This window comes from Grus americana, chromosome 3 (genome assembly GCF_028858705.1).
Source record: "Grus americana isolate bGruAme1 chromosome 3, bGruAme1.mat, whole genome shotgun sequence".
Lineage (NCBI taxonomy): Eukaryota > Metazoa > Chordata > Aves > Gruiformes > Gruidae > Grus > Grus americana.
Genome location: NC_072854.1, coordinates 36,987,052 through 37,000,667, shown reverse-complemented (window position 1 = coordinate 37,000,667; position 13,616 = coordinate 36,987,052). Strand labels below are relative to the sequence as shown.

The window sequence follows — 13,616 nt, the reverse complement described above, 5'->3', positions numbered from 1 at the left end:
TTCTAAATTATGCATACTAAATACAAGCAGTGATTTAACATATTACTTGCATGTTTAGCAGCATCCTTTTTATTCAATCATCTAATAAGCATTTATTACTCAGTTCATTCTTCTTATTTACTGTTTACATCATTCCTAGTATTTTAGCAGCACTTCGGAAACTAACTTCGATGAAGAATCACTGAAAACAAAACGTTGCTTTCTAGAAAACCATCTTTCAGTGAACAGCATCAGGCCTCAGTATTTTATATTTATAGTCAATTTGGGGGTTAGGATAAGATTTTTTTAGGACTGTAGCTAAGCTAAGACCCAAATATATCAGAATAATGTATTTTCATGTAGCAGTCACATGAAATTCTGCAAGAAGCATTACGTACATTCAAAAATAGCCCTAGTAACTACACTTACTACAATTTACTGACAGAGCAGTAGCTTACCAAGTAATCATCTCCAAAGCACTATCTTATGAACAGTTAGGAGAGATAGTAAATACCATATAAAAAAATACCTATAAATATCTAGTCCTGACCCCCACACTCAAAGCATATTGGCAGTAATATGACAATATGACCATTCACTGGTCTTCCAACATATTTGAATACCAACATTACAAGAGTTGCATTATCTGATTATTATAAGTAACATTTTATTAAAACAAAAAAGTATTCCCCCCTAGCAAGAGGCTTGTACTGAATTAGAATACACGTTATTTAGCAGCATGTATAAGTGTGTCAAAGTAGACATAAAACAATCCACATCTATTAGCATCCTTTTCATAAGGTATGTTATGAACAGAAAAGAAAGCAATATTACATACACTCAAAACTGTATCTTGACATTATGTTATACAACACTTTTAAGCAAAATATATTGTAACCATTGGCTTCCCTAAAACAAACATTAGTAGGCAAATGCTCCAACACAGAAAATAACAACTGTTATGACAACAACTCAGATTATCCTCCACAAATATCTCAGCAAAAAGTATTTGCTCATGAGATGAGGGTAAAAAAGAATTTCTCAATATGATGTTGTCAAAGTCTGACGTTTTCCTTGTTGTTAGAACATTTTGTAATACAGGTTTGGACTGAGGCAGATGGCCTCCATCGAGCAACTTCTAGGCACAGGTAAGGGATTGGAGGCCAAGGACCATCCCCAATAAGCTATTTGGATGAGGTCATCTTGGTCTGGAAGGTAACAGAATTTAACAATATGGGCACGGTCAGGCAGTGTCAGTTGCCCGAGGGTCAAAGAGCAGTATTAAATTCTACACAGAGCAAAAAACTATACTGAAACAAGATGATTAAGGATTTAAACATTAAACATCTACATAATGCAAATATGCGTAACTAAACACCAAAGGACAATTTTAAAAGATAAATCAATACAAGTATTGCAATAATAAAAAGAAAATATAGCTTGTAGTGTTTTTGTTTAAACTTCTAATACATCTGTGGATGTAATAAGACGGTTTGAGAACTTTCAACATGACACGTGGGATATCCAGATGGTTTTGATGTTTCTCTGATGTATAAGTGAGAATGTTTACCTAGCTCACAGGGAATAAGGATTAGTTAATGACCATAAACCACTGAGCACAACTGGAGAGGAACTAGAAGCCTTTAACTGCCCCTCATTAGTACCACCCAGGAAAGCAAGCATCAGATAACCCCATCAGAGCAGCAGCTGCAAGCAACTATCTATCGTCCAGTAACCAGTGAGTACGTGGAATCACCCTGCCTATTGACAATAAACTCTAGATTGGTTGCACATTTAGCAAACAAATTCCAAGTTTATGTACACAGCCTGCAAACATCCTCAGCACAAACTCACTGAACATACTTGATCTGCAGAAGCTCAACACATCCAGAACATGCTGGACTTACTACATATGCGCTAAGCATGTCCCCATGCTGTATTATCCTTCCACACCCCTGCTTCGGTTAGCTCCTAAATTTGGATTAGGTCTGCACATCTGTCATACTACTATTCACATCAAAAGAACTGCCTGTCTTAACACTTGGCCTACATTTTCCAAGCTCCAAGCAATTTTTTTGAAGGATGTCACTCCAAGTCCTCTCTAGGCACTGCTGCCTACTGGGAAAACTCAAGATATTATTACATCTCCATAGCCAGCTTTCAAGCCATTACTTTATCAATTCAATTTTTAGGAATATGATGAACACTAAGATTTCATCCAAATGAAGCAAAAATTTCCACTTTCAAAAGGGAACAGAGAGAACTATAGAAACTGTTTTCTGCTGGAGAAATGAGTACAAGTAAAGATATTGATGGAGTCCATAATTTAATACGAGTGCAAAGTATCAGAGACTAGCAGGAATAACCATAGATATGAAGGAGATCAAGTAGTCTGAGGACAAAGAAACTATCGCAGAAAAGCACTGAAAATTATAGATTTCAAACAAAAAAAAACAAAAAAACCAACAACAAAACAAAACACACACACCAAAAAAACCCAAAAAAACCCCATGAAAAGGCACAAGCCCAGAGATCAATTCAATACTCCTGTGATGAAAGTTTTAACAGTCTCCTCTAAAAGCTTCTCAGATATAATTAGGCCAGGAAAATAGCAATTTTCTTAATTATAGGTTAAAGGCAATAAAAAGATTTTTCTGGTAATTCCAAACTAGACTCAAATTTCTTTTCCATAATTCTTGAAAACGAACATGGGGGTTTTACCAGATTTTTCAATAGTTACATATCTTGATTTGGGGGGAGGGGGTGTCCAATCATATTTTTGGACAGCTTTGAAATGTAACTGTTAGAATCAAAACTATATCGATCCCTATTTGTATTAAATGTTCAGTGGATTTTAACTCTCTGTATAATCTCTCCCCCAACTGCACATTTTTAAATCATGCAGTAAAAATCTATACTTTTCTTTCAGGATACTACTTTGAACTCTCTTTTCCCATTGCCTTCCTCAGATTCACATCTCACTGCCCCATTTTTGAATATATCACTTTCAGAATCATGCATAAATCATTTAACCTCCTGCACAGGTACCTCTTCCACATTTCCAGAGTCAGCTTCAACTAAAAATGAGTAAAATTTTACCCAATAAAAAGCAGGTTTCATATAAATATAAACACTGTCAATCATTTATTCAAGCATATAGTGATGGAAGATGCATGCCGTTTATTGTCTGGCACTTAAGCCTGAATGCAACACTATTAAAACATCACCCTTAACCTAGGCTTTGCTGGATGACAAATAGCTTGTAAGAGCCTTACTGACCTGAGTGCCCCAAGCAACCAGTGTCACATCGCTGCCTGTCTGCAGCACCTCAGCTTGAGACAGTGGAATGTTGTAGGGCTCCACAGGAACTTGTTCCACTGAATAAATAAAAACAAAGGGGAAAATAAGTGTTATATTCATAGAATATATGAATCTTTAAGGTTGGAAAAGACCTTTAAGACCATCAAGTCCAACTGTCAACCCAACACCACCATGTCTACTAAACTATGTCCCAAAGTGCCACATCTACACATTTTTTGAACACCTCCAGGGATGGTGACTCCACCACCTCTCTGGGCATAATTCAAGAACACATGTCCATTCAATCAAGGAAAAAAAGAAAAGAAAAAAAAAAGAATTTTAAATACAAGGTGCTTTTAAACATACAACAAAATCAGATCTCTTTGCAAGCTATTATTTTAATGTTTTGAAATATCAGTGTCTTCCTGTAATAATTTTGTTGAATAACAAGTGGCTAAAGGACTACAGGGTGGGGAAAGAAAGAGGGGAAAGGCACATCCAGCCCTTGCTCACTGCACATTACTGGTTGACAGTAAAGCAGACCAGGCTTCTATGGATTTTGCACATCGTAAAGCCCTCAGGCAAAAGAAAGCAGAGACCCTGAAAGATAATGAAACCCACAACTATACTAACTGGTATTGCAAAACTGTCTTTTTCATGGGATTGTCATCTACATGAAACCTGGAGAACAAGAACCTTATAAAGATGCCACAGGAACTTGGAGTGGAAACCCAGGCAACTGACATGAATGAGAAGGCTTTGAAGTGACAGTGGGATGTACCAGAGGAAGAACTGGAAGGTGTACATGATACAAAAGGAGCTCCTTCTCCATGTAATGGTTTTATCCAGTTAGGGAAACTAAATATAACCTACAATTACACAAATTAACTGATTTCTTTTTATAGCTAAACCATTCTGCAACAAGACGTCCATTGGATGAGTTCATCTAGAGTCCCTGACACTTTTAAATGCAAAATTCAGCCTGTCAGAATTTTATAAGGAAGTCCAGATTTGGCAGGATTTTATTCAAATGCCTTTGCAAAAACTCCTTCCTCCACTAACAAAGATGAAAAGGATCTTGTGAAATTATTCTATGCATATTCTTCCATAATAAGCAACCAAACCAGAACAATGTTTATATACAAAGCAGTCCATTCACATATTACTGAAGATATAAATAATTTTAAATCAGATATTTCAAATATCAATTTCAAATAAAGCAATTAACAAAAAGTTGTAATTATGAGAGAAAAAGGGCCATCAGAAGTTAATTTAAGAGGCTGCACCATCTGTTGCTTTTTCTAAAAGAGCAACCTGAACAGCAGAAAGAAAACACGTTTTCTCATCTTACCTGTCTTGTCTCTATAACAACCACTGATGCAAGTCGTATTTATTTCTACACCACCAATGTCATATATAGTACAATTAAATGAAACTGAAAAGGTCAAAAAACATCAGAGTAGGTTCTTCACAAGATGTCTAAACCTGATAATGTCAAGGTGACTCATCTTCTCCTTTGATTCATAATCATTATGTGCTTTTGACACTGCACAGGCTGTTAACTACTTTTTATAAATCAAAGCCTCCTTTTTCTTTTTAATTCGGATATTTTCTTAGTATGTCTGACATTTAGGGGGACGTCACCACAGCACTTTCAATAACATTATAATCTCATGAGTTAACCAGCAACAGAATTGTCTCTCTATATGCGTACTTGTATATTTAATTCTGCACTTTTACCCAGAAAGGCCTACATTTCTTTGCTTCTTTCTAATTTTATACAAGGCAAATTAACATACAAAAAAATTCTATTGGCCACTGTAAGGTTATGTGAAAGGAGAGAGCATCTGCTTCCTTAACAGTGTCTGGACAAGGATCTTTTCAATGCAAAAGGGGGTAATAGGAAGAGGGAGAAGTCAAAAGGAAGAACACGCAGGGACACAAACCTAACCAACAAATGATGAGGGAGGCAGGAACAAGAACCAACCTGCTCAGTCCCACTTATTGATAACGGGAATGTGGGAGTGTTTCTTTCAGTAAGATTATCTGATGAAGGACCTTGTCAAATGGCATGATAAAGGAAAAGAAGCTATAAACAAAATATACAGAGACACAAACCTGAAGACAAACATAACAGAGACAAAGACGAGAAACAACTCTGGTCAGACACACTGAGTGAAGGGCTATCAAGAAACTATGGGCAAAATGGGACTTTGCACCTGACAGGCACAGAAATCTGAGGGCCCAGGTATGTATGCCCCTGAGGGGGCATGTATGGAACTACACCAGCTGACGAGGGCACGTGACAGTGAAGGGGGTTGGAGAGGAACAAGTAGGGGAACAAACATAAAAGATTATAGAAGGGGCCAGTTGCACATAAAATGAGGCCAGTCAGCATGCTTGTCTGACTGAGCCCTGTGCCTCATCGTGGTGGTCAGTCCTAGCTTCTTTTGAAATCCTATCCCATGCAGGGGTATGTGCTGCAAGAACTAAGTGCCAGCTGCTGGTGAGACCAGCATGACAAGACAAGACACTGGGCCAGCAACAAGAGTCAAAGCGGGGCGCAGACACCCTGGGCCTGTGGTGTGAGTTACAGGAGCAAGTGGGGGTCTTGGCCACCAGCTTCTGGGGTGGGAACAGCATGTGTCCCAAACACCAGCTACCAGGATGGACTGGAGCGAGGCAAGTAAAAGGCTGTTCTGTCTCCTGTGGGAACCATGCAGGGCCGCTAGACTGGCTATGATCCTCCACTTGAGTTCTGAAAGGAAAAGAGCTGACCAGGGGGAGAAACACTGTCAGCCAGCAGCGTGCGCTTGCAGCCCAGAAAGCCAACCATGTCCTGGGCTGTATCAAAGGAGGTGTGACCAGCAGGTCGAGGGAGGTGATGCTGCCCCTCTACTCCACTCTTGTGAGACCCCACCTGGAGTACTGCATCCAGCTCTGGGGGCCCCAGTACAGGAGAGACATGGAGCTGCTGGACAGAGTCCAGAGGAGGGCCACGAAGCTGATCAGAGGGCTGGAGCACCTCTTCTATGAGGACAGGCTGAGAGAGTTGGGGTTGTTCAGCCTGGAGAAGAGAAGGCTCTGGGGAGACTTTATAGTAGCCTTCCAGTGCCTGAAGGGGCCTACAGGAAAGCTGGAGAGGGACTGTTTACAAGAATTCCCATTTCTGAATTCACCAGACCACTTCGTTTCTGTGGTGGAATTACAAGAAACTCTGACGAGCAGCATAAGAAGAAACTCTAAGAGAGATAAGTTTTCTAGGAGAAACTCCCAGATACCACTCTTCTTCCAGTTCAAGCTGACCCAACCCAAAAAGGACAGCTAAGCAGTTAAGAAGAGGAACTAATGATGCCAGAGGGAAAAGGGTTAAATTAAAATAAAAGGAACATCAAAACCCTTCCACATAATAAAACATTCCTGCTTTATATTGTAGAAATAATAAAAAGTCCACTGAAAATTGTCTTAAAACAAAAGAAGTTACCTGTCACAATCATCCCTATCACATGTTGACACAAGTGTACTATAAATTTGAGCCTAGATTGCTAAACTGATGTTCTTAGAAATTTTAAGATAAAACTGTAGGTAACGTCTCTGAAAATCAGACCATCGGAATATAGGAGGAAATCTCAGTCTCGCAGAAACTACCAACATCACTTTGTAGCAACATTGTGGTTGGTTATTGACCAGCACATAAACCACATTAACCACTATTTCAGCACGTCTTCACTCAAAATTTCAGTCACAAGGTTGACTTATGTTCACTAGATGATCCAGCAATTGCTTTACAAGTTATTTCCTCAAATACAAGACATTCCTATATTCTCAAAAGCTGTGTGATATTGATGTGCAGCCACTCATTTCACTATGAAAGCAAGTATTTTATTAACTCTACACTCTGTATTTGTGACTTGTAAATACTGGGGAAAAAAATGAAAGAATGGGTTGTTTAAAAGACACAAGAATTTTAAACTTCTTTGTTTAACAGGAGTCTAACACTCAAGTTCATTTTCCAAACTACTTCATCCAAATGAAGGGTCAGAGGTCTTCATTGCTAAATTTCAGTAAGCTCTCAAACACACCGAACTTAAGGAATGCAGTACCCTTTGGGTACATCACACCACATCACACTAAAAATAGCTGCACTTTGAAAAATACATTGCTAATGGGAATTCTGGGTCTTTTTTGAAAACATAAAAACAAATAAGCAGTTTCTCCAATAAATATCCTATTTGTTCCCGAGTTATTCTGCTATTTTTTGTAGCTTTGATGTCTACTTTCTAAATCTTTCCCTTGTTATTCTTTGGTTCTCTTCTCCAGGAAGAGGATACATTTACTAACAAAATGGATGCACTGATGGAAAAGTGCTGTTAAAAGGTCCAAAGTAAAATACAAACATTTTGTCCTTCACTTCAGTCCACACACAGAATCAACTTATAAATTGGATTGACAGATTCAAGCATAGTTGGTATATAAACCTATATGACATAGAAACACTGAAGGTAAGTGATGGCTTGAGTTCTATTTTATCAGTTGCTCACCCAATCGCTCTGCCTATCTCCACGTACAAAATCTGTTTTCATCCACTATCTGTTCTCAGTCCAGTTTCTCTAGTCCAAAGAAGTAACAAGCTAATTTTTACAACCAACTCAAGCACTATCATCTTCAAATCATTCTGCTCTTGTATGTTACGCATAATGATAGCTGTTAAAACTTCTTTAAACCAAAAAGTTCGCTATGACTAAAACAAATGAAAAAGTTATGGCAATTACCTTCCTTCCGCATAAAACTAAAATCTAAGGGGGTAGAATTTCAAGATTTTTAGAAATTAAGCACTTCAAAGAAGTTTTAACTTTGGGAAAATGGTGATGGTGATGTTCAGTTCTTTTGGAAAAATAAAAACTGATCTGGAAACATTTTAGATTCTAGATTTATCAAAAAGCAAGCAGTTTAACTTCTGTCAAATTTATATTGCAATTTGATAACGGCTAATCTCTCTTAGTTCTATTTCTTTTTTTTTTTTTTAACCCAAGACTGTACAAAGCATTCCACTTCCCAAGTTAACTGAGCATGAATCAGACTGTAAATGTTCATTTGTATTTTGCAGCCAAATTTAGAGATCTTATTCAGTTTTCACAATTCCTCTAAAAACACAACCCCCAAGCGTAACTAGAGACAAAACAAGTAAAAGTCAAGACTTCTGCTACAGTATTGTTTTAGCTGTGACCATCAACATATATGTGGGGGGGAAAAAAAAGACAAAAAAAAAAGTGTGACTTTATTGGAAAATACAGCATATAAATCTTTACCTGCAGCTCTGTAAAGTATTTTAGGTTCAAAGAATATGCATGGATTTTTGTCCTCGATGCATGACAGCAGCAGTCCTTTAGCCTGAAGAGGACTCCTTGGAATAACAATCTGTAAAAATATTTTTAAAATAGTTTATTTAAACTGCAATTCTGCTACAAGCTTCCTCAATTAATATTAAGAACCAAACAATTATTTGCTTTCAATAAAACTATGTACAGATTGAGCAGTTCTTACAAAGTGAATTAACATCAGTGCTCCGTTACCAACACACACTCCAACTTTTGAGTTTTGTTCATTCACGAGAGTTGAATAGTTCCCCTCTACACCATGATTTAAATACTAATGGACTCTCCTCCAATAAGGTAGAACTAACATGTTAACAATAACATTTTGAGGTAGAAGAAACAGAAGAAAGTCAGTCAGGTTAAAAAGAAAAATATTTAACTGTTAGTTTAGTAAAATTAATGTTGATGTATGACAAAAAAATTCAGCTGAGTGATCCTCAGTTGCTTGGGTAAAGATTCATCAGAGCAGGCCTGGAAGGTATTTAGATTTAGCCCAGTAAGTTCTGAAGACTAAAAAAGGAAATAGCTATTTAAAGTTGACTTCCTTTGCTTACGGTGGAAGTCTGAAACTTGTTCTCTTTGGAAATGAACAAATACCAAAAAATACCTGAAACTATTATCAAGCAAAGAAAAAACTAACCAGGCCTCCAGATGTAATCTGAATACTTGGAAGGAAAAAGTATAATTGATTTGCCAACAGAAGAGTTAATTTTGGATGACCTAAGAGAAAATTTATTATGAAGAGAAAATTACCAAATTATCAGTTTTAATGAAAATAGAACCCGAGAGCTCAATTCCCTCAAATCAGAAGGACCAGCTAATTTACATCCCAGAGATCTCAAAGAGCTGGCACTTGCAGCGTGAAGTCTACTAGCAAATGTTTTTATAGCTGTGAATTTAGAAGTGTCCCTCTCTGACTGAAAAAATTAGTTGTAGCACTTTTTTCAAGAAAAAAAACCTCCATGTAATTACAGACATGTTAACTTACTGCCTCCAGGAGTTTCCAAGGCTTCAAAATATTTTTTGAGAGTAAGAACATTTAATTATATAAAAGTAATAGAAAAGAGTCAAAAACACAACCTAAATCTGCTCTTACATCAAATTAACTTGATAAGTGATTTTTCTAAACAAAGGAGAAGCAGTCTATTAATATTTCACCAAAGCATTTGCTAACAGACACATGGGAAATTACCCAACTGATGGATGTTACCAGTGCAGCTCCTTAGGGATCATTTTTAGGACAGACTTTATTTACCTTATTCCTTTACGATGTGAAGTCAGAACACAGTAATGAAAACTATTCAAAAGCTGAGAGTCACTACCACTACAGAGGATGATATCAAAAAGATCTAGTTCACAGTGAGGACATGACTGACAAAAGCAAAAGCAAACTGAACAATACATACTGACAAGTCACACATTTAAGGACTACGTTTTTCTTATAAATTTAGAACTCAGCAGTAGAAATTCAGATCTGAATTTATTATTGGCTCAAAGGATGACTAGGATGCTATGCAGTACAGACCTAAAAAAAGCATAATAATATAGCCAAGGAAATGTTAGTGCTATTGCAAAAATCACTGCTAGAAACTCAGATGGAATGCTTCATAACTGTATCAACTGTTTTGAAAGAAAATGAATGAAACAGATGCCAAAAGAGCTTCAGGAATTGTTTATATCTCTTTGATAGTTTGATTTGTTTAGTCTAACAGAACAAAGATGAAAGGGAAAGCAATTGTTCTCATAGTATATGAAAAGGAAGATGAAGGACAGGTAAGTTACATATACAAGTTAGTGAGGAACAAATTTAGGCTGGAAATGAAAAGAAAGCTTCTAGCCATGATGGGAAATATTCTGGAGCAGTCTTACAATGGAATGGAGAGAGTCAATGCAGTAATTTTGGAAGACTGTCTGATCCATTAAGAAATACATCCTCACAACAATAGACTAAAGATAGAATCATCTAGCAATGTCCTCGTCACCCTAACAAGCCTTGTTTTAAGCACTCATGATTACAGTCCTTCCCCTGAACAGCCAAAGTTGTGCAAACTCCCTTTTGCTTCGGAAATCCAAACCTCACCTTTCACTTACACAGTTTAACTTTTATAACTTGAAAAGTTCTAAAAGAGTTTTTAATTAACATATTCCGATTTTTTGTTGGGGATTTTGACTTCCATTCTTTGCCTACCTGCCTGCACCCAGACTCATTGTTATTCAGGTTCATTATAACAAACAAACAAAAACAATCTTCATAAAATAAGAGGTACTGTACCTTTATTCCTGGACAGTGAGCAAAAAAAGCTTCTGGACTTTGAGAGTGATATAGTGCACCATGACCGACACAGCCCCAGGGGGCTCTGATGGTGAGGTTTCCACAATTAAACAGATCTCCAGAGCGGTAACGATATTTTGCTGCTTCGTTAACAATCTGGGAAGATTTATATACAAAAATAACATTGAATCCAATACCTTTAGTTATGTGTCATTAAACCTCTACAATACATAAGATAGAACCATATCATCTGCACTGTGCATGGGATTCAGAGGGCCAAATGAGAAGCAAAGGAGTCCTGTTAAGTCAGTGGAAAGGCAAACATTTTCCAAGGCAAATGAGGCAATAATTTAGTGTGTTCATGTTAGATGCCTAGGCCTCAGGAGTAGCCACATAACCCAGTTGTTTCCCCATTCCCACACTGTCAATCAGCCCAGTTCAAATCTGTAGTTTGTCCTGTGGACACGTGGCTGGCTGCAGCAGCAGAGAGAAGTGAGAGATGGTATTGGGAAATTAATTTCAACAGTCACAAGATTTCTTTTTACCTAGCTTAAGTTTATTAGTACTAACCTGATCAAATGCTGGAAAAATGTAATCGGCAAACTGAATTTCTGCAATGGCTGTAGCACCTGCAACAGCAACTCCAATACCAAAGCCAACAATTCCTTGTTCACATAAGGGGGTGTTGAAAACTCTATCTTTACCTATTAAAAAAAAAAACCCAAAAACAATTTAAAAAAACAATTTCTTTAACACACCAGAAATATTCAAATTATAAACAAATCACCTGCAAATAAGCATATGGCTTTTTAGATGGGCTTTTTTAGGTGTGGCAACAATAAACATCCATTACAGATAAAAATACTTTCACTTTAACCTGTAACAGCTCAGAGGGAGACAAGGAGAAACAAAACACAAGAACAGTTTCTGTAACTTATAATGTTCTTATTAACACTTCAAGGAAAATAATTTGTTTTGATGTATATACAGATGAACATGCATACCCCTCATGCTTATGCAGAAGTAAAGAATACTTACAAGCATTAAAAGCTGTCTGTACTCAAAGGCAGATGGATCTACGAGAGCATCCGTATGAAAGTATACCGTCTTTTCCCCCACACTGCCTGTAAACAGTGCCTAGTCTTACTAGCCTTCCTTCATAAGGTAAGGCCGTGCTGACTAAAGAATTTGGTTTGTCGCTAAGGCAAGAGAAAAAAAAAGCTGTTCGTGCTGTTGGAGGCACAAGATTGGAAATCAAATATTTTGGGGTTTGTGTCTTCCCCGTGGGAGTGCAAAAACATTGTTTTAGCCCTGACATATTTCTGTGCCACTGTAACTTCAGATTCCAAATATGCATCAAATAATAGATGAAGACAAAATTGTTCAGTTCATGAAATTAAAAACAAGGACAGGGAGGGAGATACCCTCTATAAGACATATTTACAATATTTACCAGCAGTACTGTACTTCCTCGCCAAATCAACAGGAGAACCTAGTTGTGCTATTAAATTTTCCTTTCAGAGCATTGGGAAATAGACAGTAGGCTTCTGTAGGAGTGCATCATGCATGAATATGCCAAGACTTCAAACTGGATGGAAAAAAGTAAGCAAGGTGCACACCAGTGGCTAGGAAATAAATTAAATAACTAAATAACCACCAAATACATAACTAATAAAAGAAAGATCAAACAAATCAATTAATCATTAGGGAAGTTGTTACTATGAAGACTCCTAATTTCAATAGCTGCAAGTTAATGAACTAGAGAAAGGGAAGCTAACAAAAGGGTTTAAAAAGGGATAAGAGCAGAACCATTACCCACAGTTTTATTTACGATATACTAAAGGGAGGCAGGTTCTACAAATCTTTTAAGGACATGTCTTTCATCTCTACACATCACCCAGCAAGCATTGTCACTGCTTGTACCCTGTCCCTGTGCTTTACCTGGTGTTTTGAGTTTCATAGTTGGTAGATTTAGATTAGATATAAGGAAAAAATTCTGTACTGTGAGGGTGGTGAGGCACTGGAACAGATTGCCCAGAGAGGTTGTGGAGGCCCCCTCCCTGGAAGTGTTTAAGACCAGGTTGGATGGGGCTTTGGGCAACGTGGTCTAGTGGAGGGTGTCCCTGCCCATGGCAGGGGGGTTGGAACTAGATGGTCTTTGAGGTCCCTTCCAACCCAAACCATTATAGGATTCTATGATTACACTGAAATCAAAATATTCACTTGGCCCTCTTTTCTTCATGTGAATTTCTATTCTATTGTAACACATACTGATTTTATGAAATGCAGTTAAATCTAGTTTAAAGTTCTACCATGTAGCCTACATAATAGACTAATGTCTGAGCAGAATAAAAGAACAGATCATGATACTAAGCTTAACCTTATTCTTTATTACGAGATTTTTCAGAGTGCACTGAAATTGCTTATACATTAGTTCTATAAATAATTTTATACCATCACAGAAAAACTGAAGTATATTTGAACAATCCTGTAAAATAAGCTTTCAGCTTATAAAAACTTCAAAATTAATTGTTTAATATTAATTTGTGATAGGTGAATGAATTTAAAAGCATGTTTGATCCACCACACTAGCTTGCCCTTCTATGATTCGGAATATAAAAGACATCCTAACAAAACTGCTGAAATACTATTGAGATATTAAATTAGAGGTAGCATGCTGCTGTCAATGG

The 13,616-nt window shown here is 37.2% G+C and overlaps 1 protein-coding gene across 3 annotated transcripts in view; it reads right to left on the bottom strand.

Annotated features, from left to right (window-relative positions):
* The window catches only part of BCKDHB (branched chain keto acid dehydrogenase E1 subunit beta), a 130,375-nt gene that overhangs the window by 96,585 nt on the left and 20,174 nt on the right, over window positions 1–13,616 (bottom strand). For all 3 annotated transcript variants that reach the window (XM_054819399.1, XM_054819400.1, XM_054819401.1), the window contains exons 4-7: window positions 11,497–11,630; window positions 10,927–11,082; window positions 8,589–8,697; window positions 3,259–3,356 (exon numbers count right to left, since the gene is read on the bottom strand). In XM_054819399.1, coding sequence (XP_054675374.1) covers window positions 3,259–3,356; window positions 8,589–8,697; window positions 10,927–11,082; window positions 11,497–11,630 — 497 coding nt within the window. The remainder of the gene's footprint in view (window positions 1–3,258; window positions 3,357–8,588; window positions 8,698–10,926; window positions 11,083–11,496; window positions 11,631–13,616) is intronic.